At 43.4% G+C, this 27260-nt stretch overlaps 2 protein-coding genes across 8 annotated transcripts in view; both read left to right on the forward strand.

Annotated features, from left to right (window-relative positions):
* The first annotated feature begins 2196 nt into the window (after positions 1 to 2196).
* On the forward strand, positions 2197 to 5152 carry LOC129593925 (uncharacterized). 2 transcript variants are annotated; one of them, XM_055490439.1, is made up of 7 exons: positions 2197 to 2319; positions 2571 to 2907; positions 3056 to 3097; positions 3430 to 3654; positions 3721 to 3819; positions 4344 to 4428; positions 4570 to 5152. In XM_055490439.1, exons 2-7 carry the CDS (start codon positions 2722 to 2724, stop codon positions 4593 to 4595), a joined length of 663 nt encoding a protein of 220 aa, XP_055346414.1. In that variant the 5' UTR covers positions 2197 to 2319; positions 2571 to 2721; the 3' UTR covers positions 4596 to 5152. The 2 variants fall into 2 exon arrangements, with proteins under 2 accessions (XP_055346414.1, XP_055346411.1); XM_055490436.1 differs by lacking the exon at positions 2197 to 2319 and having other exon boundaries at positions 2465 to 2907.
* Positions 5153 to 5613: 461 nt separating this feature from the next.
* Positions 5614 to 27260, forward strand: part of LOC129593945 (uncharacterized) — a 38844-nt gene continuing 17197 nt past the window's right edge. The window contains exons 1-12 of one of the 6 annotated variants that reach the window (XM_055490466.1): positions 5614 to 6036; positions 6202 to 6243; positions 6356 to 6595; positions 6809 to 6907; positions 24159 to 24243; positions 24399 to 24472; positions 24614 to 24655; positions 24905 to 25114; positions 25346 to 25470; positions 26529 to 26627; positions 26800 to 26878; positions 27055 to 27191. In XM_055490466.1, the coding sequence (XP_055346441.1) occupies positions 5857 to 6036; positions 6202 to 6243; positions 6356 to 6595; positions 6809 to 6907; positions 24159 to 24243; positions 24399 to 24472; positions 24614 to 24655; positions 24905 to 24958 (816 nt within the window). In that variant the 5' untranslated portion in view covers positions 5614 to 5856 and the 3' untranslated portion in view covers positions 24959 to 25114; positions 25346 to 25470; positions 26529 to 26627; positions 26800 to 26878; positions 27055 to 27191. The other 5 variants (XM_055490467.1, XM_055490464.1, XM_055490465.1 and 2 more) reach the window with 5 other exon arrangements.

Consider the following 27260-nt stretch of genomic DNA (forward strand, 5'->3'; position numbering starts at 1 on the left):
ACCTTCACTGGGTTCTTCGAGTGCTGGATGTATTGGCTGTCTGTGTGGAGCGCTAATGGGATATGTGGCATCAAGATTCACATACGACACGTTCACTCAGGTCCGCAATGGTATGGAACGAAATAAGGAATGACCACCGAAAAGTGTCCAATGCCACTATTTCAAAAGAAACCGATTACCATTACCGAAGGTGTTGACGGGCCGGTGTTGTACTCTTTTAAGCTAATAGCCTAGTTTCAGCAGAATGTCAATAAGAAGTAATGGAGCAGCTAATAATGTGTTAAGTCACATTTTAGTAAGCTCAACTCTCTTTGGTTCGCGGAGTTGGATTTACTGGATTGTAAGTTGGTGACTGTGTTAGTATGTTGTACTAAGCACTGCTCTTCAGACTCAAAACTTAAACTCGGAACTGTGAGAAAAATAGTAAAGTTACGGTTGCGTTGACTGTTGGGCGTCGTTTCTTTGCTTTCGTCTTGATAAGTATAAATAAAACTCGAGTAGATTAGCCCCAAAAAAGGTAAAAAACGGACCTCTCTTATTAACAAGAAGCTCTTGAACGACACAGCATATTCGGGGGTTAAACGTTAACGATGAGGATGGTTTTAATTTTTAAACGTTAACGATGAGAGGATCACAACTGTTTTGATCCTCGCAGCTGGGCCGAAAGTACTGGCACTGTTATCTTACTGATTGTGTTTTGTTTGTACATCTCACCGTTGTCAATACTTTTTTCGAGTCCAGTGCATGTTGCAAAAAATAAAAATCCGGTTTGGAATTTTATGACAACCGATTGCAGGCTTCTTATTTTTTCTTAACATGCAAATAATTTAAGCCCGTACTTTCCAGATCGACTGACATGATTGTATCAATCGACAATCTGAGCATTTCTTTCACTTTCAATACAAGAAACACACACGAAAGCCGCAAACAACAGCAGAAATATATCGACATATGCATGCAACCTCGGCGGGAATGCAACGGAATAGATCATGCTCAAACTAATCATGCACGGCTGCTCACCAAGCCATCTGTTTCCGGCAGTTAAACTCATGCAGCACATTTTCTGACACGGTAAACGGCGCATGTCCCGAAAAAAAAGCGCTCCAGACCCCAGAATCAGAAGCGTGTTACAAACCGGACAAAGATTCCGCGGAAGAATCCTTTAGCAAAACTTTATTCATCACGGATTCCGCCACCTGATTTTCCAGGCCTTCCACCGCTACACGATGTTCCCGGCACAGTGCTTTCAGCTTATCCTTATCTGTAGTCGTGGGCGCAGGGGAGAATTGGGCGTCATGGTAGCCGGTATTAATATCGGCTATCACGGCCCGGTATGGTGGTCAGGTGGGGCGGTAGACTGCGCGCCGACCATAGCCATCGTGCTGCTAGCCATAGCCAGCACCCGCACATCGGACGTGGCTGCGTCGTGGGCCGGGGATGGAAGCCCTGCCGGCAGTTTTGACTTTTGCGCGGAATCATAATCATATTATTTTACGATGCAATGCTGCGCCCTTCGGCGGTTCCGTGTCGTGCTGTATAAAAATTATTCAAAATCAAATTGGCTTTTACAGTACATTAACTATTTGTTTAAAGAGATAAAATTCTATAAAAAGTTACTTATACATATAAATATAATAAATTCCATGTAGAACAGAATTATGATAGGATCAAGAATTCTGGTGCATTCAATAGCTGTTCGCTGGCTGCCGCTGAGTGGCTGGATCGAACTGCGACGTTACCATGACCTCTAGTCCTCTACCATGATGCACCTCATGGCGACTGTTTTGAAGCAGTACCATCCGATACTAAACTAAAAAAATTCTTAATTATAATTAAGGGAAACATAAGACACATGTACAGATTGCAATCAGAATTTGGCCAAAAGATTCTAATACAGTTTTAGAGCTCAGTCATTACTGGTCGGCTGTTTGTCCTAAATGGTTTTTTACAATTTTAAGATACCGGTACATAGCCTCTTTTTAACAACCGGCTATTGCTCGTACAGTTACGGCTTTCAAAAATCATGTATGCAAATCATTCGGCTTCCGAGTGAGATAAAACGGTACAAAAAAGTCTTAATTGTCAGCTAGTCGACGAAAGGTCACTCTTATGCGCAATGCCATGGTGATAGCGCAGCTAACAAAAATCTCGAGGCATAGATAAAAGTAAATAAAACTCATCAAGATTACTTTAATAGTAGATACTCGCTGCGTCCGGTTCAGAATATTGCTGATGTTTGTCAAAATGTACAACAAGTAGTAAAATTATACTAATTCTCGTGGCCGCACGTGTGAAAAAAATTTCATATTATACCCCAAGGTAAGGTATGTATTTGTTCTATACGCGCGCATAAATGCCCTACATAGCTAAGTTATGACAAGTGAAATGTCTGATCGGTGCGTGATAGTGATGCCATACGCTATCACGCACCGAACGACGTTCTTTATGTCCGGTACTTGTATAATATCTGATATGGTGCAGTGCTATATAGTGCTAAGCGCACAATTTTAAAACAATAGTTCTGTTTTTTGCAACGGCAATGTTCGATTAACAAAACTACTGTTTCGCAGGGCAATCGCTGTGATAAAATCGGATTAGTTTTGGATCGAACCCATCAAGATTCTGAGTGATATTTTTTATTTTTGAGCGATTTTAAGGCGACCGCCGTTTCTGGTCATTCGGTTTTTAGTTTAAAGCTCTTGAATTTATTTTGCCTGAAACATGGAGACCAACGATTTGCCATTTTATCATCATAACATTGCAGCTGCTACTTATTCTGATAAAAATGCTACCAGGCAGCCGGACTATTTTTATTCGGGCTCTGGAAAATCGAGCCTGCCGGAAGTGACGCCGGTTATATCTGTTATATCCACCGGACCCGTCATAAAATCTCATAACGGCATACGAGTAAGAGATTGTTTACTTTGCTAAGTTTATGATATAACGCATTTGTAAATTTGCATTCCAAAAAATTATCTCCTGTTTTTTGAAGGTAGTGTATTGCGAATGTTAACTGAACGACTAACAACGATTGAACGATTATGATTATTTTTAGTACCTCAAGACGCTATCTGGATTCTTGAAAATTATGGAAATGGTAAGACCTCGTGCAGCAAAGTAGCTTCTTGGTACTGATTGTGGTGCCTTTGCCATGTTGATAGTGAGACAGCTTCATATTTTGCACATAAAATTCGTAATCTCAATAGAATTTTTTCGAATATACTTTTTTTTAGCAAGTATAAGTATTTTTTTAACAAGTTTTTTACAAATTTGTATTTGATTGTATTGTTTACTAAAACATGTACAAGAGAGAACGAAAGCCTTGAATATTTAAAGACTACACCAAAACCTATTAAGTAGCCCCGATGTAAAATGAATAATAATTATAAATAATTAGTACGAACGTATAGCGGTTATTTTTAACTGCAGATATGCACTTTGACAGCATTTATTGTGTCCATCATCACATGGTCATCGCATTCGTTTTACGGTGGGCCATCAAAAAAGGCTTTAATGTACTATCCGTATGCTTATGGTTCTGCACTGTGGACGGATATCGCCACCGCCGTTGCCTTCCTTATTACCCTGGCACTGCTCATTACCTATTTGTCTGGCCTCGTAGAAAAATTTGCTACAATTCCATGGATCAGCATTGTGAAGATAATAATTTTTAAAGTTGCATGCGCCAAGTCAAACATAATATCATTGTCACCTTTTCAGGAACTGGGCTACTCCATAGTTGCAATTATTTGTATGCTGATCGCTGGAGGTGTTATGATACCATATAGCAATCTGGATGTCTACAGATGGATATGTGTGGTCGGTAGATATACAAAGTAGTCAGTACTGTACTCTGTTGTTTCTAGACCATAATATTTTTACTTGAATCGTAGTGACTTTATGTCGACATTTATCGAACAAAAAACGGCAAGCCACGGGTCATGGACCTACATGTATAATTCAATATACTCGTACATTTTTTCTAAACCAACCAGAGTAAACTGCATATTATTTCGAAGAAGATTTTGTGAATTTTGAGTCTCGTTGGCCATAAAGAAAAACGCCTACAAAGAATAGCTAGTACGGAAATATTGTGCACATTTAAGGAAAAATACAAGTACTTATACTACTGAGACAAAATCTTTAATTTTGTACATATGTACTTTTGCACGGTAAAAACTTCAGTTGCAAGTTAATCTTGCAAGTTAATTGTTCTATACATAATAACAGAATTCCAGAAAAAATACAAAAATACCGCACGATATTATGTGGGTTTTTTCATCAACCCACGTTTAGTCTGACATGTCTGACATGTTTTTATCATAATTATTATTATTTTGCAGGCTTTCTGCTGGGCAGCGATGATTGCTTATGCAATCGATGCCTTCCTTAAATACAAAATGTACAGAAACCGTCAACCAGCCCAAGGTATAGCGGTCATTATTCAACAAATAATAAAATGGCAATGTCCCAGTGCAAGTAATGCCACTTACGTTTCGATATCTCCTGATGTGGAAATTAAGATTTACCAGTACATACATTGAAAAATTAATGGTTTTTCACTTGCAGAAAGAAACCAAAGTGGAAAATATTGACAAATGAAAAACAAATTAATAGGACTGCAGTCCGATGCGCATATTCTTTACGTATTTGGAGATTTCAGCAAATACACGCAACCGCGGTGAGCTTGCGCCCAGTCAATTCATTTCAATCTTGCTTTTATATCATTTGCCTCACGTCTCACATGGATGAATGGATGATCGTAATCTGCCAATAATTACTATACCGGTACCGTTTTGCCAGTTTTGCAGTTTCCAGCAAAATAAGTCGCGTACAGTGCGATTATCAGCACATTAAAAGCTGTGATCCAGTTCTTGCGACAGAATCTGTACTAAATAGTATGCATGTACGTAGTTTTGCGCAACAGCGTATCCGGCTTGGGAATGTTAGTGTGTATTGTATGCTGTCAGTGTGAGGAAAACTGTGATCATGACCTTTATTACCGCGCACTGCACTGTGCTTCTATTAGTTTTGGGTGACAATAATTCGGTGTCTGAATGAACCAAAGTTGTCCGCACAACCATGGCAATGAAATCGAAGTTATCTGGGCTAACAAAGCTTGAGCAAATTTTGGAAGCTCATTTTATTGCGAAGATGTAACTGCTGCTTCCGGCCATACTCTCCCTGTGTTTGATATATAGGAGGCCAACAGCACACTGAGAGCAGCTTTTACATTATGGATCTGCACAAATAAATGATTTGCAATAATGGAGACCTGGAATACAGCTAAAGAACGGCAATAAACAATTCTACGCTCATCAAGTGCTTTGCAACAGTTGCATAGTACCCTAACGTACATGTAACATACGGCATTTTCATCTAAAACTTAATTTCAGCTGCTCCAATGATGCACAGGAAAATTGTCGAGTAAATGTGCCATGACTTTAGACTGACAGTAAGGCAATCATGCACTCGGTGTCAGTGAAATAACATGATCACTGCATGATCTTGATGTGATACAGATTATTATGGAGATATCTACCGTACACCGTAATTGCGTACGATCGATTGTATTTGTAAGTAATTCTGCAGCATATTTCTAGCGTACCGACTACCGAGCATACGGTGTACCACAAATCGAAAAGTTAACTTCATTGTTTCCTGATAGTACCAATCTCTGCGCAATCAGCTATCCTGTAACATTTTATTTTAAATTAACCCTGTAATTGGGATGTGTGACAAATCGGAGCAATAGTTTCCGTAAGCGATCAACGAAGTTCGGTCATTAGTGTTGTTGAGGTTTCATTATTTTCGGTCAGTGTCCAACAAATTTTTGAATAGTACAGTACTTGTAACATGGAGACCAACAAATTCCCATTGCATCCCCACAACATCGCGATCAATACTTCCGACAAATATAGAGATATCTGGCCGCAACCGCGCTACTTGTATCCTGGATCCGGGAAACTGGATGTGCGAGAAATGCCCGTTAATTCCACTAGCATCGTCAAAGCTAAAACGTACTTGGATATTAATGTACGACAGTAATTTTCTATTTTACTATCAGCTTTAAATTTGACAGTCTTTGTGTCGCTATAAATGTACTATATATATACTGAATACCGGTGTTATTTCAGATCGACACTGCGTAGCCTCATTTATCGTTAATAAATTAATACGTTCTTATTGACTTGATTATAGTATATAAAGACTTTCTCCGGAATCCTGAAAATTATTGAACTGGTAAGAAACCCTACAGGTGACCATACGCGTGCTAATTGCCGTTAAGATTTGAAAAACTCGCATCAAGAAGTGCTCTATGACAGCACCTCTGATATCGGCAACCTTTTTCCAGGTGCTTATTCTGACGGCAGTCATTCTGGCGGCGGCTGCTTGGAGCATCAGATACTCGTACCGGCCATTTTGGCACTGGTGGCGCCAGTGCACTCACATCGAGTGCAGAATGGAGTTCCCCATTCATTGTGAATGCCTAAACATAGTCACAAGTACGGGATTCCTCATTACACTGATACTGCTGTTCCTGTATTTTTCCCGCCTAATTAAGCCAGAACGTCATGTTGGCTGGTTGTTTGTGGTGAGTACATTAGGATTGTTTCTTTTTTACGATATGTGTCATGTAGTTATTATTGAGTAGAGCAGGTTATTGAAGGTATACAATACCAAGTAAGTTTTGTACGCACCTACTCTACTAATACTACTATATACCAGTATGAAAAAGCGTCTGCATGCGTTGAGTATTAGTAAAGAATTAATTTTTAATGAGCGGTTCCATTTTAACCTTTCATAGGAGGCAATTTACTGCGGTATTGTGGCTGTTCTACTTTGTACTGCCGGAGCATTCATGATTCCGTACACCGATATTGATAACGTTCAAGGCGTTTGCACGGTAGTAACCTTTATTAACCCACTGAGGGAGACTCCGTCAGGATAGTCAGGCTATGGACGCCTTCGTACTATCGGGAGTGTACGCGTGAGCCAGCACTATATCGTCAGGCAGTACTATTGTTTAGAGCCATTCTCACTGTTATACGGCATTGCGAGCCATAGCACGGCAGCGTATGTGCTTGTACGAGTTTACTCGTGCTACATCGCCAAAACATCCCAGGAAGCCGGCGCTGCCGCCACCATGGCGGAGGCGAAGAAAAACCATAAGCACGGATATTTACGCGATAATTTTAATTTCTCTGCTTTGGTTTTTGAAACAATGGGTGTGTGGGGTAAAGAATCGAAATGTAAGATGTCTACACTCGGTAAGATGCTTTTTGAGAGGACACAGGAGAAACGGTCCACTCAGTTTCTGAAGCAGAGAATCAGTGTTGCTTTAATGCGAGGTAACGCTGCTTGTGTTCAGGAAACGTTTTGTATCGGTAAGAGACTGGACGAAGTGTATTATGTGTTGAAATGATGAACTGCGTAATTTGCTTTTAACCTACAGTATGTTAATGTGAATAACCCAATTAAAAATGCACTCGTGCAGTGCACTACGTACAACTCGTACATCAGCCACTCTCACTTCAGGCATAGTACTTTGCAGGTAGCCAGCACAGACTTCACAGTCTGCACAGTCATTACGATATTCGGTGATTTCCATGCTTGGCATTCCTACCTGTGTCATAGGATGATGTTTATGTTGTGATTTATATATTTATGAGCCATAAATATTGATATTTACGTCTTCCCAGTGCGTTTTCCCTATTTCCGGTAGAGTCGTAGGCTCTAGGCCCCTTACGTAGTGTACGGCCTAGATCGCATGGTAGCAGAGATCGTGTCGGTTCTCGGAAGAGCAGCGTGTGGAGTCCTCCCTCTGGATTCTGCGCGTTTTCGTCCCAGTCGACAGTAACACCGAAGCGAGGAGCAGCACCTGGTGCGCGAAAGACTGCTAAAACCAGTCACCAGGTTTTTCAAGGATCAGCCCAACAACGGATTGAAGTAAGAACCTTCTAACAGCCAAACCAACTCATTTTTCTTTTCATTTCTATCACTAACCTAATTACAGCACTTTCTTTTAATTTAATTCTTCACATTATCAGAACAATAGCGGCTATCCAGAACAACTCATATTTAGTTTGTATAAGCCAGATCACACATCAAAACCACTTGTTGATATTAGGTCTTCAGCCAGCTCTACATTTCAGTCCTACAGTTCACATATTCTTTTATTTGTCAGATCTCCATTTCAGTTAGCCAGTATAATATTCTCCACCGATTTCAGTACGAATCGTGCTGTGAATTTGTGGAAAAATTAGCCATTCAACCTAGTGAGTTTCTTCGGAAATTCACTGTACATCAGCCAGCCAGACACGATTTGTTTCGTGTGCAAAAACACGTATTCTTGCAGCCAGTAAAATCAGCGTTATTTCAGTCCAAAATTCAGCGTTTTTCAGCCAGCGCAAATCTCTGAGTTTTTTCGAAAGGTTACAATCTTTCGGAAATTTCCGGGTATTGCGCACCGTTCATCGCTCTTGTAGGCAGGTAAATTCATGTTCAGCGTTGGAAAGATTCCAATCGCTGATAACCACGCCGCCTTTGTATTCGGCTCGCTCGAATACAATAGCCGCTTAAAGCCATCGCACTCAGAGACACAGGAGAGAGAGGAAATTTTCAGAAGTCATTTCTGAAAAACATCCTCTTGCATCACACAGCCAGACATCCAGGCAGTACAAAGTGGCATTTTTGAGCGCTGTTGATTTCGATTGATAGCGTTCGAAATTGCAACCATTCCAAAGGCACCTTCAAATTTAAAATTAATTCAGTCAGATCTCACACAATTCAATCCTGATTATTACAGCATCATTTTCATAACGCCAGTAAAAATGTTCAGACGGCTGAGAGACACACTCTCACCGTTTGTGCGAGCAAGCCAGACGCCAGAAACAACCGATAATGAACCGTTGTCAAGTGAGGCAGAAATACCGGCTCAGGAACGTGTTTCACGTTCCAAGGCACAAAAACTGAAGGCAGGAGGACATGATGTCCCATACCACACGTTGGAAAGCATTAATCAGCAGCAAGCATTCGCCAGAAGCAGTAAGGTGGCACGTTCTCCGGAACGGAAGTCCACTGGACCTGCACAACCAGAAACCATTCAGGCAGAAATCCACGCTCAGCCAGATGATGCTGACTCCATTATTGGAGGTCAACATGATCTGCCAGAGCTCAGTGATATGTCTCAGTCAGAAGATGAACAGAAGAAGCCAGAAGAAACCCCGCCAGTTCAACACGAAAATGCTCATCAGTCACCATCGTCAAATGATCCAGCGGCATATCACACACCACAGGAACAGGACCCAGACCCAACCCAGGAGAATGCTCGACTGCGTGAGTTATGGGCCAAGGCAAAAATCGAACTATTTCGTGAAAAAGGGCAGTCAAATTCGCAGGCAGCTAAAATCCAGGAACTAACTGACTTCATCAAACGCCAGGACGAAATGATTAATTTTCAGAAAACGTACATCGAAAAGAGGGATCAGCGTTCGCAGCAGCGCGACGCTGATAAAGCCAGCACAATTCAGAACAATGCCGATATTGAGAAGGCACTCCAGGAATCGTACCTGGAAAGGCAGAAATTATAGGAGAGGGCAGAGTATGCTCATCACCAGTTGCACAAAGAGGCACAAAAACGTATCCAGGCAGAATCACAGAAGGCAGAAACTCTTCAGGAAGAACTCAGACACTACAGAGAGCGGTACACTCATTACAAGGAGAGGTGCGGTGAACTTGAGGCCTGTTTGATCGAGGAGCCTTCTTCCGGTCAGCCAGCCCCTCCCCCACCAACCTCCCGACATCAGAGACACCAGTCACGTCGAGATGAATCACCGGAAGTGGTGGAAATCCCTCAGGATAACACCACTCACCGGCGTCCATCTCGACGCCGTAAGGCAGAACACCGCGAACATGTCCAGTTCAGAACTACAGAGCCAGATGAAGAGATCACCATCATCCCACAATCACACCCAACTGTGGTAACCCCACAATTGGACATCGGCAGCATAATTGGCAAAGCACTGGAAGCACAGTCCAGCGGTTTTGCTCAATTATTACCACAGGTAGCCAGTAAGAAAACCAAGAACTGCTTCGTACCGAAGTATAAAGGCACAAAAGACACCGTTGAAGGCTTCCTCACACTGTTTGAGTTGGCCAAAAAGGCAGGCGAATGGGAAGAAGAGGAAACTCTTAACCGTTTCGCCGGTGCACTTCAGGATGAGGCAGCTACATGGTTCAGTGGTATTATGGCATCTTCAACGCCAGTTACCACTTACGCAGAAGCCAGGAAGAAATTGTTGGAGCGCTTCGGCGATCCAGACAAGGCCTTCCATGCCACACAGACACTCATGACACGCCAGTTCAACCCAGCCAAAGAAACCATCGAGCAGTACTTTCAGGCAATGTCATCATTGTCTGATCGTAGTGGTCAAACTCAGCCAGCATTCCTCGTCTCCTGCATGCTGAAGGGACTGGAAACAGCCCCTAAGCTGCACGAGAATGTTGCACTCATGATGCCAAAAACACCAGTGGAACTTCTCCAGAGAGCCAGATATCTGTAGTCGTTGCACTTAAGCGGCAGTAGCAGCAAAACAGCCAACCCTACAAAAGCCAGCTCATCCAAAGTATCGTACGCACAGGCAATTAACCCCGAATGTCAGCCAGATAATCCCGGCGTTCGCAGCGCTGGTGGTCAGCAGGCCGCCGGTGGTAATGCAAATCGTCCACCTCGAGGCAGGTCACAACAACGTAACCCACAAGCCAGCGATAAACCGCGAGAAGGTGTCGATTACTGCAAGTGGTGCTGCATCGAAGGGCATACCTCCGATGTGTGCACACATGCAGGAAAGGCAAAGGCAGATAATCCCGTGTATCAGAAATATCACTGGCCAGATGGCACACGACGCTCATTGAAGGAATGGCAGGACAACAAAGCTCGTCGTGAAGCCAGAAAACAAAGCCAGAGTCCAGAAAACCGCACTAGTAACGAACGCAAAGCCAACACAACAGACCAGAACGACAAAAGGCAGGATAACGCAGGCAATGAGCGCCGTGGTGGCAGTGGTCGACCGTCAGTTCGTCCCGCGCCATCACCGCGTCCTCGTCAGTCCAACCGTTTTAGCGAGCTATCGAACTCACTGTCAGACAGTGACAGTGATGATTCCGATACAGAATCAGTGACATCAGACCGTGACATCAGTGATGAGCCAGATTTAAACGATTAAGGGCAGCAGCAACCGGCTCTGCTGTCCCGCATCCCAAAAAACCGCCGGATAAGCCAGTACTACAAAAAGTCCCAGCAAATAAGCCAGTACAACGGAAAGCAGCAGTAAACAGGCCAGCCACGAAACCGGTAACAAGTAACCCAGCTTGTCACTCGGTTACGGTGGTACCACAGCAAGTTACAGCTAAGCCAATCCAAAAACAAATCAAAACACCTAAGCCAGTGAATCAAACTAATTTAAGCCAGTTTATCTCTCAAGCTACACTTGAGATCATTCCAGAGCTAACCACAAATAAATCAGAACAACCAGAGCAGAAAGCCAGTGTAACATCCAACGGTTTCACCGTTGAAAGTGACTGTGAATGCACTGTTGATTTAAACCCAGCAGTACATCATTGTCACATCGGTATTTGCGATGAGCCAAGAAAATCGCCGACGTTAACTGACCCAGTTACGATCGGTACAGCCAGAGTAAACGCCATGATCGATACAGGGGCGGAAACGTCTCTGATTTCTGATCAGTTATGCAGACAGTACAACCTCATTCAGAAGCCATTATCAAAACATATGCACATCAGGGGAATAGGAGGAGTTTGCAACTTCTCCGTGACGCATTACGCCAGTGTTCCCATAAAAATCAACGGCAACGTAGTGCTTCGCAGCATGTACGTTAAGCCGTTATGTGCAGACAGTGTGCATCTCCTTATAGGACAGGACTTCTTAGCAAATGCGGTCATGGTGGCAGACTGTGGTAAAGTCTCCCACCTCCGGCCAAAATTCAAGCGAGTACTCCCATATCCTGTAAATCAGTCTAACCCAGCAAAGCCAGCTGCGTTAGAAGTATATCAGTCCAGTGCTGCTGTATCAGCCCCACTGGAAGTAAATCAGTCCAGACCGGCATTATATGCCACCCTGGAATCAGATCTCGCTAAGAAACCCGGAGTGTCGTCTTACCCCATACCAGTGGCAACTGCGTTGCCACTGGATGCAGCTCAAAAAGGGGATAAGCGGCATAAAAATCTTTTGCACACTGAAGCACAGCCTCAAGCCAGGAAACAAAAATCAGTTAAGCCAGTTCAAAATAAAATCAAGCCAGAAATTAAATCAGTAAAAAAGCCAAAAATTATAAAATTGCCAGATCTAACACTCCCTAAGCCGGATGAAAACACAGTGAATCAGATAAATGCGTGGTTAGCATATCGAGTCTACGTTAGGCAGATACAAAAGTTGGCAAATTACAAACATCGTATTTGCAAATTTTACCGCAGTCAGATAAAAGCCAGAAAAACCATTAAAACCAAAGGCTTAACAGCTACCTCAGTTAAATGGATCCTCACGAAGCAGTTAGAAGGCATTAAACAGGAGATTTTGTACGAGTATAAATTACTCGAACAAGATCGGAGGCAGATCGACACCAAGTTCACTTCATATCAGATGCCAAAGCCAGAATGCCTTGAGATCACGACACTGAAAATCAATAAATGGCCTCATCGAGTGTGGAAGTCACTCGATCCCGCCATTTTTGGTTCATTTACATATCAGCCCTACAATCAAGCCAACGCTAGCAGAACACCGATGATTATCAAAAAGCGCGTAAAATTCAGCGATGATTTGCTGCATATTCGCCTTTTTGATAAAAATAAGCCAGTTAAATCGAATCCAATTAAAAATATCAAACCTACAAAAGGCATATTACCGCTTAAAAACCTGTATCAAACCCCAAAGCCAGATCAACTTCCGCAAACTCAGCCAGTTACATACAGTCAGGTTCTCGAAACATTCGTATATCAGCCACAGGAGACAATAGCGTATAAGCCGATGGCAGATTATCTTGCTTTCCACTATTGTCCCTTTCAGCCAGAAAAATCTCCAGAGCAGTTTCTTGAATCATCCTCAGCTCAACAGCCAGTTAATACTAAGCCAGATATTACGGAAAAAACTCTATCAGAACAAATTCCGTTAGGCACTGTGAATTTGAAAGAAATGTTGGAAGAATGGAAGAAGCCATACAAACTACGTTTACAGTACTTTCACGATAATTCTTCACTAAAAAAGCCAGAAATTCTACCACAACCGGCAGTTGCTCCACAACAACCGGTTGAAGTAGAATTACAGCACAAGCCAGTCCAAATCAACTTAATTGATGAGCCAATTATCGCTATATGTGATCAGCCATGCTTACAGCCAGAAATAATCACTTTACAGGAAAGATCGCATGGTGATTTACGCGATGTAGCCAGTAATACAGAGCCAGAACTACAGAGTACGGAAGTACTTCACAGCACTGATCAGTCACAGTCAGATCCAGTCCTCACTGTTCAGCCAGAAAATCCACTACTCAATATCGTTGTCGCCGATGTTGAACAGCCAGAAACATTTAGAAGCAGAGCCATCAAAGTCTTTGCTTGTGATAATTTCACTTTACAGCCAGGTCTAAACTGGGTATCAGTTAAAACACGTGCAGATAAACCAACAACTATCGGTGATCTCTATATGTTTTCACCGAATCCGGCATTATACTCCTCAGGCAAACTAATCCCAGTTGCGGGATTAGTACAACCACAGGCAGAAATAATGGATTTTTTCGTAATCAACTCCTCCAGGCAACGCCGTGTGCTGAAACGAGGCACATGGGTGGGTGTTTTAGAAGATTACGAAGAAATGGAAACAGTCAGTGTAGGCAGTGTAAAACTCAGTGAACGTACGCCAGAAGAACAAGCAGAAATTCGTGAACAAATTAGCCAGATGAAAATGAACCCAGATCTAACGCCAGAAGAAAAGAAGCAGTTCACCGACTTATGCGAGGAATTTGCGGATATTTTCCCAACTTCTAAGCAGTTGTATGGTGTAAAGCCAGAAACAGCCTCACACATCATCGGGACCGGTGATGCAAAGCCAGTTAAAAGCCAGCCCCACAGAACTTCATGGAGAGGCAGACAAATAATCGCAGAGCACATTAAGGACATGGAGAAAAAAGGCATTATCAGACCCAGTAAAAGCAACTGGTCTTTTCCAGTTGTTTTAGCCATTAAGAAAAACCCTGACGGCAGTATTGGCACCAGGTTTTGCGTCAACTATATCAAGTTGAACAACCTGACCAAGAAAAATAATTATCCTTTACCAAACGCAGACGAACTGTTGGACGCTGTATCAGAAAACAAATTCTATTTCACGTTCGATTGTTCGTCTGGGTTTTGGCAGATTCCCATGCATCCCGATTCAGTTGAAAAAACGGCATTCATAACTCAGGATGGTTTGTACGAGTTCGTGCGAATGCCTTTCGGCGTTTGCAACGGCCCCGCTACTTTCCAAGCAGCCATGAATAAAACCCTAGCCAGAGTACGTCATTTAGGTATTTTCGCATACCTAGACGACATTATTGTCGCAGCCAAAACATTCGCAGAGGCACTGATGAAAGTCAGACTACTCTTTGAGTGTCTCCGGGAAACTGGATTCACTTTGAAGCCATCAAAATGTCATATTGCAAAGCCAGAACTCCACTTTTTGGGTCACATTGTAAGTGACAAAGGCATAACTACTGATCCAGCTAAAATCACAGCCATTCAAAACTATCCTCAGCCCACCAACGAGAAAGAGATGCGCTCTTTCCTCGGGTTAGCCAATTACTACAGGAAGTTTGTTAAGGGATACGCTTCCCTTACACAAAACCTGTACAGTCTATTGTCGAAAGACAAGGACGTAGCCAGAGACTGGAAGCCAGAACATACAGCAGAGTTTGAGACGATTAAAAAGGCACTTACAACCACTCCAGTTTTAGCCAGATTTGATCCAGCGAAACAGGCAGTTATCGAATGTGATGCATCCACGATAGGCATTGGAGCAGTCCTTCAACAGGATGGACATCCTGTTGCATACGCTAGTCGTTTACTCACAGATGCAGAGACCAGGTACGCCATTACCGAACTTGAATGTTTGGCAGTGGTGTACGCGATCTCAAAATTCAGGCATTTCATCGAATTCAGCGAATTCACAGTTAGAACAGATCACCAGGCATTAGCAAACCTCATTCGTTCAGCCAGTAACCGACAAGGCATGAATCCACGCCTGACTCGTTGGGCATTACAGTTAGGCAGTCATCACATTAACATCGAATATAAGCCAGGGCGTTTTTGCCACAACGCAGATGCACTCAGTCGACATCCCGTTGATCCTGCAGTACCAGAGGAAGAGTGGGATGACCACTTCAGCACTCCTTTTGTACGCATGGTAACAGTCAGTGATACCAGTGACTTTCAGGAAACCACTTCTGTCGGGTTAGTACGTGTTACAAACCCCCAGAACGCCACTGGTATGAGGCAGAAAAACACTAGTAACACTGGTATGGGGAATACTAGTGCTACTGAAACAAGCAGCCAAAAAGACATTGAAATCAGTACAACTACAGTATCAGAAGCCAGTCAAACCCAAAATACGCAGCCCAACAAAATCGCACAGCCAGTAGCTGATGAGGACGAAGAAGGAAACTTCAACTTCCTCCGCAGCGAACAATTAAACGATCCAGCTCTAGAGAAAATCATTCTCTATCTGGAAGATAAGCCAGAAAGCCAAGACCTACAGACCAACTATCGCCTTTTCCAACTTCATCATGGTGTCTTATACCGTCGCAGTGAGAAAGACGATCGTCTTAACCGGCGATTCGTAGTTTCCAGGCACTGGAGAGTGGACATCATGCGCGCTTTGCATGGTTCTCCAGCAGGCGGTCATCTAGGCACTCAAAAAACCAGCCATGTAATATCAGCCAGATACTATTGGGACAATATGACCAGTGACATCCATCAGTACATAAAACAGTGTCAGAAATGCCAGTTTCGAAAAGTTCCGCGTAAAGCATTGCCAGGAAAACTTCAGCAGGTTCAGACCGGAGAGCCATTCTTCCGCATTCAGGTGGATCTTAAAGGTCCACTGAAAGTCAGTAAAAAAGGCAACAACACCATCGCAGTCGCAATTGATCAGCTCACCAAGTTCGTAATCGCAAAAGCCATTCCCGACCAAAAGGCAGAATCAGTAGCAGATTTTCTGTTACATGACGTGATATTGCCGTATGGCGCACCTTTTATCATCAACACCGATAGAGGCAGTCACTTTTTGAATGATCTCATCAGCGCCATAACTAAACAGCTGAAAATAAAACATCATTTCGGTACGGCATATCACCCCCAAGGCAGAGGACTTGTCGAAAGACAGATGCAGTGGATAGGCGACGGTCTATCCATGCTTGTAGGCAGAGCTAACGAAAAACGGTGGGATGAATTTCTTCCGTTTATTGTAGCGGCATACAACCGTACAGTTCAGAAAACCATCAGGCATTCACCATTCTACATGTTGTATGCCAGGGAACAGTCACTTCCAGGTGACACCATCACTCAGACCAACCTTCCAGACGATTATGACAGCATTGACGATTATTTGGAGAAATTCAAATATCGTTTGAATGCTGCTCATGATGCAGCCAGAGCATACATCGACGAAGACTTTCAGCGAAAGGCAGAAACCTATAATCAGCACAAAAGCAAGCCAGATTTTACCATAGGCAGTCTAGTAAACCTCAGGCAGCAACAAAAGAAAGGCGAAAGTAAGGACCTCCGTTTTAAATACGATGGCCCTTTCGAAGTCGTAAAATTTCCATCAGAAAACGAAGTCGCCATTATTCGCAGAGAATACCCAAATGATTCAGACGTCGTTGCGATTGATCGTTTGAAATCATACACGCCAGAAGACCCCGATTTCAGTAAGCCAATTAAAACCAGAATAATCCTCAGTGACATCGATAACGCGAAAATATTAGGCAAAACAAAACGGGATAAAAATAAGCAGCCAATCCCACCAGCTAAGCTATCAACTGGACTGTTAAAAGTCAAGTTGAAAGTACCTCAGAAAAAATCAGATGAAATTATCAGTCCAACCAGTACAGCTGCAGATACTTCTGCAGATCAGCCAGTCAGTGATACTAGTACTGATTCGGGAATTAACGCCCATACCAGTACAAGTCCAGAAGCCACATCAACCGGTGGAGACTCGTCTCCACAACCGCCAGTTAAAATCAGAAAAAACTCAAAACGACAAGTCAAACCAAAATCAGCCAGTTCTGATACATCAGAGTCGTCATCCAGCGACTCTGATGGATCATGGACAATTACAGCCAACAGCAAAGGCAAAGTGAAAATCAAACGGCATCGTCAGACGCCGAATGATTTATTGAGCCAGCCACTCGATTCTGAAACTGACGCAGAGGACGCAGACCTAGTTGAAAAACTAACTCGTCCAAAGCGCCGAAAGCCACGTTTTCCACCAGCCAGTTAAAAAACGCCTAGATCGCATGGAAGCAGCATTTAAGCCAGCGCAAAAATGAAAAAACTGCAGGCATATCATATGGCAGTAAAACTAGATTAAGGACCGTGATCGCACCCGCGTCATGACAGTAAAAAGATCGTATGGTAGCAGTAGTATCAATGTATTAGCCAGTGAAAAAAGATCGCAGGTAGCAATCTGTAAATCAGCATGTTAGCCAGTAAAACAAATCAGCCCAATTATCAGAAATTAAAATAGCCAGTTAAATTAATTTTATATGCATTTTGAAACATACTTGCATGTAAATTAGCCAGTTGTACACAATGTAACGGACAGCACTCCATACTCAGTCAGTTAAAACAGACAGACCTCCATAATTAGACATTTAAAATAGGCAATTTCCCACAGAATTACTAACCGCATGCACTACCACTTCCTAGCAGGCATATCAGTGTTAGTAATTCATATCACACACCATTCTCCATTTTACAGTAATGGATCCTAACCGAGGCGGCAGTCGTCGCCGCGGTTATCCCAGAAAACAGGCAGATCCACAAAACACTAGCCAGTCACAACAAGAGCCAGATTCTTCTGAAACGTCAGAGGAAGAACACGTTATGATTATCGGCGAAGTGGAAAGGCCAGCAACAAGCCATTCCACTTATTCAGAATCAGAACAACTCGCTAATGTAGGACTTCAGCCAGTTCCAAAAGTTGAGTCAGCAGAACCATTGTCTACTTCTACACAAGGAAGTACGATGATGGCTGGCTTAACACAGGCAGATTTCACCCGTTTAATGCAGGAAAATCAGCAGTTGCAACAACAACTGTTGCAGATGCAAGGCAGTCAACCACCAGAACAACAGGCAGATGAACCAGACAGTAGTTCATCGCCCAGGCCAGTCAAAACTGAACAACAGCTTGAGCCAGAAAACACAGGAAATGCCAGTTCAACACTACAGCCAGTGTCTAACATTCCTCCCACAGCAGCCGAGTTATATCAGGCATATCTATCCAGCTCAAAGCCAGAATTTACACCACGAGCTCCGACATCGGATTTTCATCCGATTAACAGACCAAAGCCAGTGAAAACGGAACAGACACCGTTCGTCAGACAACCAGATCTATCACGAGTAGTACGAGCCAGAGTTCCCAATGCAGATCAACTTAGAGCCAGTTCGAGCAGGGCCAATACTGGTCCCAGCAGAAACACCAGATCCCAGGATAGGCAGCGTGATAGAATCTCCACCATTTCAGAACCACACAGCACAGGCGTAGTCCCGCCACCACCGGGATTTTCACCGCCTTTGCCAGCCAGTATGACTCAGCACATCCCAAACAGTGTACATCAGTACAGGTTCCGTAATCCAAGGAGCACAGAGCCAGATCTACCTTGCAGGCGAGGATATAGTTGGGTTACAGCCACAAAATCAGGCGACCCAGCTAGAGCATCAGGCAGAGCAGTACCTACAGGCCGACCTCCAGCTCCAGTACGACAGCCAGTCCCACCATTTCCAGGTTTTGCAACCCTGGATATGACTAGGCAGAGAGCACCCATTTATTCACCGCCAACACTACAGCGGCGTTCAGACGAAGATTCACCCGAGTATACACAGCCACAACTACTGGGATATAAAACTCCCGAGGCATCTCCCATAAAGCCAGTACAAACATGTGTACCAGGTCAGCCAGGCAGATCCAGCGAATCAAAACGACCCAGATCAGATGAAGACAGACGAGCCAGAATCACCGCATTAATTCCGAAAATTTTGGAAGCCATCAGATACGCCAAGGAAACTCAAAAGACACGCCCAACACTATCCGTGCTCGAGGGTATTTACCGCACTCGACTCGGTGGTTTACAGGCCAGTCTTGCTGAATTCAGAGAGGCAGTTGACTTAGCAGTTAATACAGGCAGAATTGTACGCACCTTCAGCAGTGGAAATAATCAGTGGAATACAGAGGCAACTTACACAACTCCGCAAGTCAGACGCAACCAGCATCAGGACAACCCACTCATTTTACCGCGACAGTTTCGGTACGCGGTAGAGGCAGCGATAAACGAGATTCATGACCCAAATGGATCAACAAATCTGGAGATCATCCAGTACATACAGGCAGTTTTCCCACAGCCAGATATGACTCCAGCGGAAGCTATCAGAACTATACAGGCAGCACTACGTGAATTGGTCCAGAGACGGGTAGTTGAAGAATTACCCAACCCTGGCGCCGTTCAACCGCCATTTCACCGCTATGCACTGACGAGCACTCATGCACAGAGAGTCAGCGCATTAACAGGAGAGCCAATTAAAGACATACCGGCAGTACCACATCAGAATCCCATGCCACATCCCAATGACATTTTACTTGTTATTGGTCAGTTACAGGCACAACTACGACGACCAACACCAGATGCAGTTTGGCAGTCCTTGTTCGAGGAACGGCCAGATTACACTGTTGTGGCAGTCTCATACGTATTAAGGCAGATGACAATTTCACGACATATCATACGCCAGTTTCACGGTACAAATCAGCCAGTTTACATTACGCCAGCTAACACAGAGTCACGCTTATCAGAACTACGGCAGAATAATCCAGATCCCTGGAGAGCGCTCATTACGCGAGCTATCCATGAGATCGCGGATCCCAGTGGTACGACAATCAGTGAGGCAGTACTCTATATCAGAGCAATTTTACCGGATATGCCATCCATGCCAGCACCACAAACGACAATGTACGAAAGGCACCTCATGGACGATGAGGATTTCGTCTATGACATCGACGTTCATCGCGGAGTGTGTTTCCGACTGACACACCCACTCTCATCACCACCACAGGCATCTCAACCTCCAGCAAAACGGTAGTAGATCCAACAGTCTACTTCCCAGCCAAAACAACAATCAGATCAACGAATAACACAATAAGATCGCATGGTAGTCTCACCTACTATGTAATCATAGCCATTTTCATTTCTAATTATGACAGATCGCATGGTAGATGCAAATCTACTTTGTGATTATAGCCAGCCCTATTTCACAGTCTAGATCGCATGGTAGCTCTAAATCTACTATGTGATTTTAGCCAGTTAAAATCCTTATACAGTTACAACCGCAGATCGCATGGTAGGCGTTACAATCTACTTTGCGATTTTAGCCAGTTAAACCATTACAGAATTACCAGATCGCATGGTAATTAAGGCAGATAAATGGTAATTTAAAAGATCGCATGGTAATTAAGGCAGATAAAAACAACAAACTGGATCATACAGATCGCATGATATCAGTATCATGTAAACTCAGTTTGTAGCCAGTTTAAAATTATTCTTTTTCAGAAAAATTTCAACAACTACAGCCAGAATAAAATTAACTAAATTAATCATTAATTTAGTTAAAAAGCCAGATCTACGTAGTGGGATCACCACTATGAAATACGTTTAAATTCAGCCATTTCAATTTCAGAATGGCCTTCGCCAGACTCTACGATAAAGACTGCAAGGCATGCCACTACAACACAGAGAGACGTCCTTGTATGGATCATCTCTTCATGGATACGCCAGACCTACCCAGCCAGGTCGAAGCACTCGTAACGGAGGTCGTAAATGGCAGCCGCGATGCTTACGACCGTGTACGCCAGTCCAAATATTGGCCCCACGTTGAAGCCAGTTACAGCTTTCATCGGAAAGTTTTCAGCGCCGTTAGCCAGCACATCAAATTCACCGGCGGATGGCGAGATGCACCAGTGCCGCCTGAGCCAAAAATTCCTGACGCTCAATCCACTACTCCTTTGGGAGTTGCAGGATGTAGCCAGCCAACCCCCAGCCCAACAATGATGCATCGCGCACCACAGGACTCACATCCTCAGCCGCGCTATGCAGACGCAACCAAAAAGCCAGCAATTCCCCAGTCAGACCGACAGCAGAGTGGCGCACGAGGCAGTTACAACCCTCGTACTGGCCCCGTTTTTGATCAGCCAACACCCACATCTTCGGTAGGTTGTAATAGCGGCAGAACAAGTGTAATGTCAGATTTTGACGATCAGTTGAACTTTCCACAGGGAAAAGGCAGAAAACCGAAGATCGAAAAGCCAAAAATCATCCCACGCCCGCAATCAGAAGAAGTGCAGGTCGACAAAATCATGAAGCACTTCAACCTGTTTGGGCAGTCTAAGGCATTCCAATACAAAAGAGCCATTCGAACAGTCGTTACTGAATTTAACGACTTTGCCAGTGAAATCGATCTTTATGGGCAGTTGGAACAACGCGACTACAGCGTGGAAGGTCCTCATGGAGAGGAATTGGAGTATCAGTACGCCAACGGTAGGCAGAACAACCTGAAAACCTTCCTCGACTTGGATGAATTGGATAAGCCAATTTCAACCGTCGATTATGAGGCACTCTCACAACTCCAGTACCACGGAAAAATCCATTGGGAGGATTACCTCTTCCAGTGGGTCAGCGCTGAATCCAACCCAGCGTTATTCCTGGTCGCATGTAAGGCAGCAATCCATTGTTTCCAGACACTCCAGTACGACAAGACTCTTGAGGAAGTTCGTTGGAACATCCCGAAATCACGCCAGTACAACTGCAGATTGTTCGCCCGTATGCTGGCAGCCCTACTTGGTCATTACAACAGCCATTCCTACTTGTACGACCGTAAATCAGAAGGACGCCTTCAGAACAACTGCAAAGCCATCGGAAGACCACACCTGCCAGAACAACAGAAGGAGATTTACGAACGAGCCTTAGCCAGACCTACTCCTAAAGAAAAGCCAAAAATCCTCACTTACGTCCAGGATCCCGTCGATATGGTTACTGACCATATCGATCGCCTGAAAACCCGTAGTGAGAAGAAGCGCAAGGCAGCTGAACTAACCTCCAGACAGAACTCCAATGAACGCAGCGTTGCAGCATCACCAACTACGCCAGCACAACCAGCACTCAAGAAGCCAACAGGCGAAAATGAATCAGCCCTATCAGAGGAGATGAAAACTCCACAGCAGGCAGACCTCAGTGATGCGTTGAACGCATTAAAAGGAGCATCCTTGAACGACGACAAGGATGTGGATACTGAAATGCCAGACAAAAACACGGAGAAATTGGAGAAACAGCCAGAACAACCAGCTGATGAACCAGCTAAGCCAGCAGATAATGCACTTGACGGCAGAACTATTGAATTGCATACCGATCAGGATGTGGATGATATTCCAGGTGCAAATTGAGGGGTTTGCGTCAGAATACGCCATGTCCTAAGTCAGACCTACATCAGCCACACCTACTTATCATTCTTACACTCCATGAACAGATACGGTTCATGAGAGTTTGGAATAACTCCTTGGGCAGATACGGTCCTTGTGAGTTTGGAGTTGGAATAACCCGTTGGATTGGATGGATTGTAACCCGCCAGCGGAATTCCGGTATTTTTCTTTTGTTTTTCTCTAACAGACCAAATTCCTGTTTTTGTGATAACATTAAATTGCATCTCGATGGATTTTTATTTTGGTAATTTTAATAATAAGGCAATAAGCCAAATTTTTATCGCCCTTAAGGCTATGTTGTACTTTTGTGTTCTTATTGTAAGACACAGGAAAGGCATTCAATTTTCATAAACTAACCATACAAAACCATTTGTGTAAGGCAATCGTACTTCAATCAGTCCTATCGTTTAACCAGTCTTTACCGTTTCGCCATGGTAAATTAAGAGCCAAAAACTACTCCTAAACAGGCAAACCAGAGGCAAGATACGCGCTCAATACTCAAGTGGTTGGTGAACGGTCGAGAAGTGGTTAAGCTTGAGAATCAACGTGAACTCGGTAACACTGGTTTGCGAGTTGCGAGTGTTGCGAGGAAACGTGAGCGACTTCTGGTGTCAGCCAGTCCTACAGGCAGTGTGTTGATTTCGTTATGGCACAAACTGCACTGAGCAGCGCTATGGCGGAATAGCATACGATCAACATTCAGACCTACTCAGGACACCACAGGGAAGCAACATCGGTATCTCGTACTCTTGCGTTTCTCGTATTACCAGTGCAATGCCGGGAGATCAGCGGGCCTCGCGAGACCTCGGCACCCCACCCAGTGGCATGAGGGAGACTCCGTCAGGATAGTCAGGCTATGGACGCCTTCGTACTATCGGGAGTGTACGCGTGAGCCAGCACTATATCGTCAGGCAGTACTATTGTTTAGAGCCATTCTCACTGTTATACGGCATTGCGAGCCATAGCACGGCAGCGTATGTGCTTGTACGAGTTTACTCGTGCAGTGCACTACGTACAACTCGTACATCAGCCACTCTCACTTCAGGCATAGTACTTTGCAGGTAGCCAGCACAGACTTCACAGTCTGCACAGTCATTACGATATTCGGTGATTTCCGTGCTTGGCATTCCCACCTGTGTCATAGGATGATGTTTATGTTGTGATTTATATATTTATGAGCCATAAATATTGATATTTACGTCTTCCCAGTGCGTTTTCCCTATTTCCGGTAGAGTCGTAGGCTCTAGGCCCCTTACGTAGTGTACGGCCTAGATCGCACCACTTGTATCTACGTTGACTACAGCACATTGAAGAAACTGTTCTGCTTAGATTTTCCGATCGGCAAACTTAGTTCCAAATTTTTTTGCAGGCTTTCTATTGGTTAGCCATGTGTGCATATGGAGCGGATGCCTTTTTCAAATTCAAGTCCTGGCGAACTGGGCAAGCTGCACCAGGTTAGACGGGTTTAATTCATTAGACTGCAGTCACTGCACTCAAACACATATATGCTTGCCTTTTGCGATTTCGATACTTCTAAAAATTGTTGCTCATATGTATTTTTACTTCTGATAAAGCTGCTTCGTGCCTGTAGTCGCATCATATTGACTAGGGATGATTGAAAAATTGCCCTGGACGGAGACGCCAATCATAGTAACCGGAGTACAACCTTACTTTGACATACATGTACGTTAACCTTATCTCATATCAAGCCAGTTTTGCGTTTGCTTTTTTTCGTTGATGCAACATGGAACTCAACGTGTGCGGGTGTTTATCAGTTTACGTGTACGTACTCCAATAGATTATGATTATCAGCTTATTTTCTAGTATCTTAAAACGCTTCCCGGGATTTTGAAAATTATAGAACTGGTAAGAGAGTACATAATTATGACAGATCTACACATCTATATGCACAGATCTACGTAGAGTAGATGCAATGCAACACATTAGTTAATAAAGTAAATGATAATACAATGTACAAATGTCGTACGTTTTCTAATGCGTACGATGCACTACGAGTACAGATAAGTAATCATGAATATAAAAAACATGACAAACAAGCTTGTATAGTACGTATTACGTAACCATGAAAATTAATGTATTTTTTTGCGTCTGTAGGTGTGCACAGCGATCGCATTTGTTCTTGGTGTCACCACATGGTCATCACAATAGCAGTATGTGATATATTTCGGTGCAACCTATATTTACAAATCAGCCTTGGGGATGCAAGTTACTATTGCGATCGTTTGCATTACCACGCTTGTACTTCTCATAATGCATCTGTTTCACATCATGGAAGCATTTTGTACACTTCCCTGGATTAAAATCGTAAGAATGTCATTGCGTTCGCAGCCGTGTACAGAGTTTCCGTTACTTTTTTATTCATTCACTGTATTTTCGTTTCGACGGAAGTATCCCACATCAGTATAAGCCGCAATTCTATATTTTTAATAATAAATAATGCACGCTACACTCCTGTATACAAAATGAAAACACAGTATGATAAGGTATCCTGCGGCTGCGTATGTATGAGGATTTATAATGACATGATCGTTCCAGGAAACGGTATATTACATATTTGCCGTACTCTGTTCGCTGTCCTCTGGAGCAGTTATGATACCATATGCCAACGAAAGAGATGCCAGCAGAGGGATGTGTGTGGTCGGTACCAACGTTCAGTATTGGTTTGTATATCAGCTAATCACAGTTTGTAGTTGACACAAGACAGTGACCTATGCTACGGCCGAAAAACAAATCTTTTTTTTTAACAGCGCACCCTTTACGTACGTATCTGTACCGCATGATACATTGTACGTGCGTAGTGCATACTTTATAGATATTTTTCCCTAGCGGTAGAAACTTTTCATTCTTAAAAGGGTAATTTATTTATCACAGTAAATTACAGGGTGATGCGATGCAAATTACAGAATGATGCGATGCTATGCATTACGACCGTAGATATATGTACAGAATGCTTATTTGTGCAGTAGCGCTTACTATCTTTAAGGTCCAAATATTAAAAGAAAATGGCTATTCTCACCCCCTCTACACCCCTTTTGACTATTATTACTCCCCCCATCGTGCACACCCTTTTAGCTATTATCCCATACCCTTTTTTTAAATAAAATAAACACCTCTTTAGGCTGTTGTCACCAGCTTTCTTACCCCTTTTGACTATTGCCACTCCTTCGACATTTTTATTAGTCATTGTTACTAGCTAGGTTTGACCTTTCAGTCAGTTTAAGTAAACGTGTCTTATATTGTAGGAGGTACAAAGGGTTACGGTGATCACTGGGTGCTGTTAATGCTGAAAGAGGGGCAGCGTGCAGCACCAAAGAAACTGTCATAATTGTGGACTTTTCGCGATAACATTCTGTGGAACTCATTAGCTAAAATTCTGAAGAGGTTAAGTTTAATATCGTAAAAATGCGACCGCATCTAATGGTAAGCGATGCATTAAGTGTCAATAAGCTTTGCTTGGCGCCTTTCCCTGTCGGTAGTGGCAGGAACAGAAATGAAAACAACCGCACGTGGCAAAATTATAAGAGTAAATTGGAAGGTGGTGGCAATAGCCAAATGGGGGTGCGGGGGCATAGGGTTTAAATTGACTGATCGCAGCAACTACGGATGTACTATGTACTTGTACTACCCAAATCGACTGCAAGCACAGAACTGTGCGCGCAGATATACGAGTATTGTACGTATTATTCCCTTCTTAATTAATACTCGCTTTTTTGTTTAGTTTTTCTGCTGGACAGCGATGATTGCGTATATCGTAGATGCCCTCCTTACCAAGAACGAATACAGAACGTTTCGTACAGAAGCCATCAACCAGCCCAAGGTATTGCGGTTTAGTAGCCCATCGAAATTGAGATTTATAAATACTTTGACGTACAACCATGACCTAGACCTTTACCAGATAACACATTTAATACCGGCGTTAATGCCTGCAACTGCTTTACACCCTAGTAAATACTCTGATCGATGGAAGATGTAACAAAATTGGTTTACAGTATATCAAGCCGCTGTCCGAAATCTTGAAACTTATTGAATTGGTAAGGATACACACGGGAGCAAGGGTGCTGTACTGCAGTGAGTATTAAAAAAGCCAACCCACCCACGTATACGTACGGTTGGGCGAGGATAACCCACTTTTGTGGTTTAAAATTATGGCATGGTGCAAGATGAAAATTTATAATAAAAGCTTTCGAAGTACTCACAGCAAGAAATTGCAATAACATTTTGACCACGGTCGTCGCCATATGCAGGGATTTATGCTGGCCGGGTCCATTCTGGCGACGTTTGCCTGGAACAGCGAAAGGTGGCCTTACTCGCACTTTTATTGGATGAATTCTGCTTATTGGATGATTTTCATCACGATTATTGGGTCCATCATTACGTTATCATTATTGCTTTTAGAGCCACCGCTTCAAGTTGAGTGGCTGGTTGTGGTAAGAAACTGCAATTTCTGCAT

The sequence above is a fragment of the Paramacrobiotus metropolitanus genome, unplaced genomic scaffold (assembly GCF_019649055.1).
Source record: "Paramacrobiotus metropolitanus isolate TYO unplaced genomic scaffold, Prichtersi_v1.0 Parri_scaffold0000064, whole genome shotgun sequence".
NCBI classification, from domain to species: domain Eukaryota; kingdom Metazoa; phylum Tardigrada; class Eutardigrada; order Parachela; family Macrobiotidae; genus Paramacrobiotus; species Paramacrobiotus metropolitanus.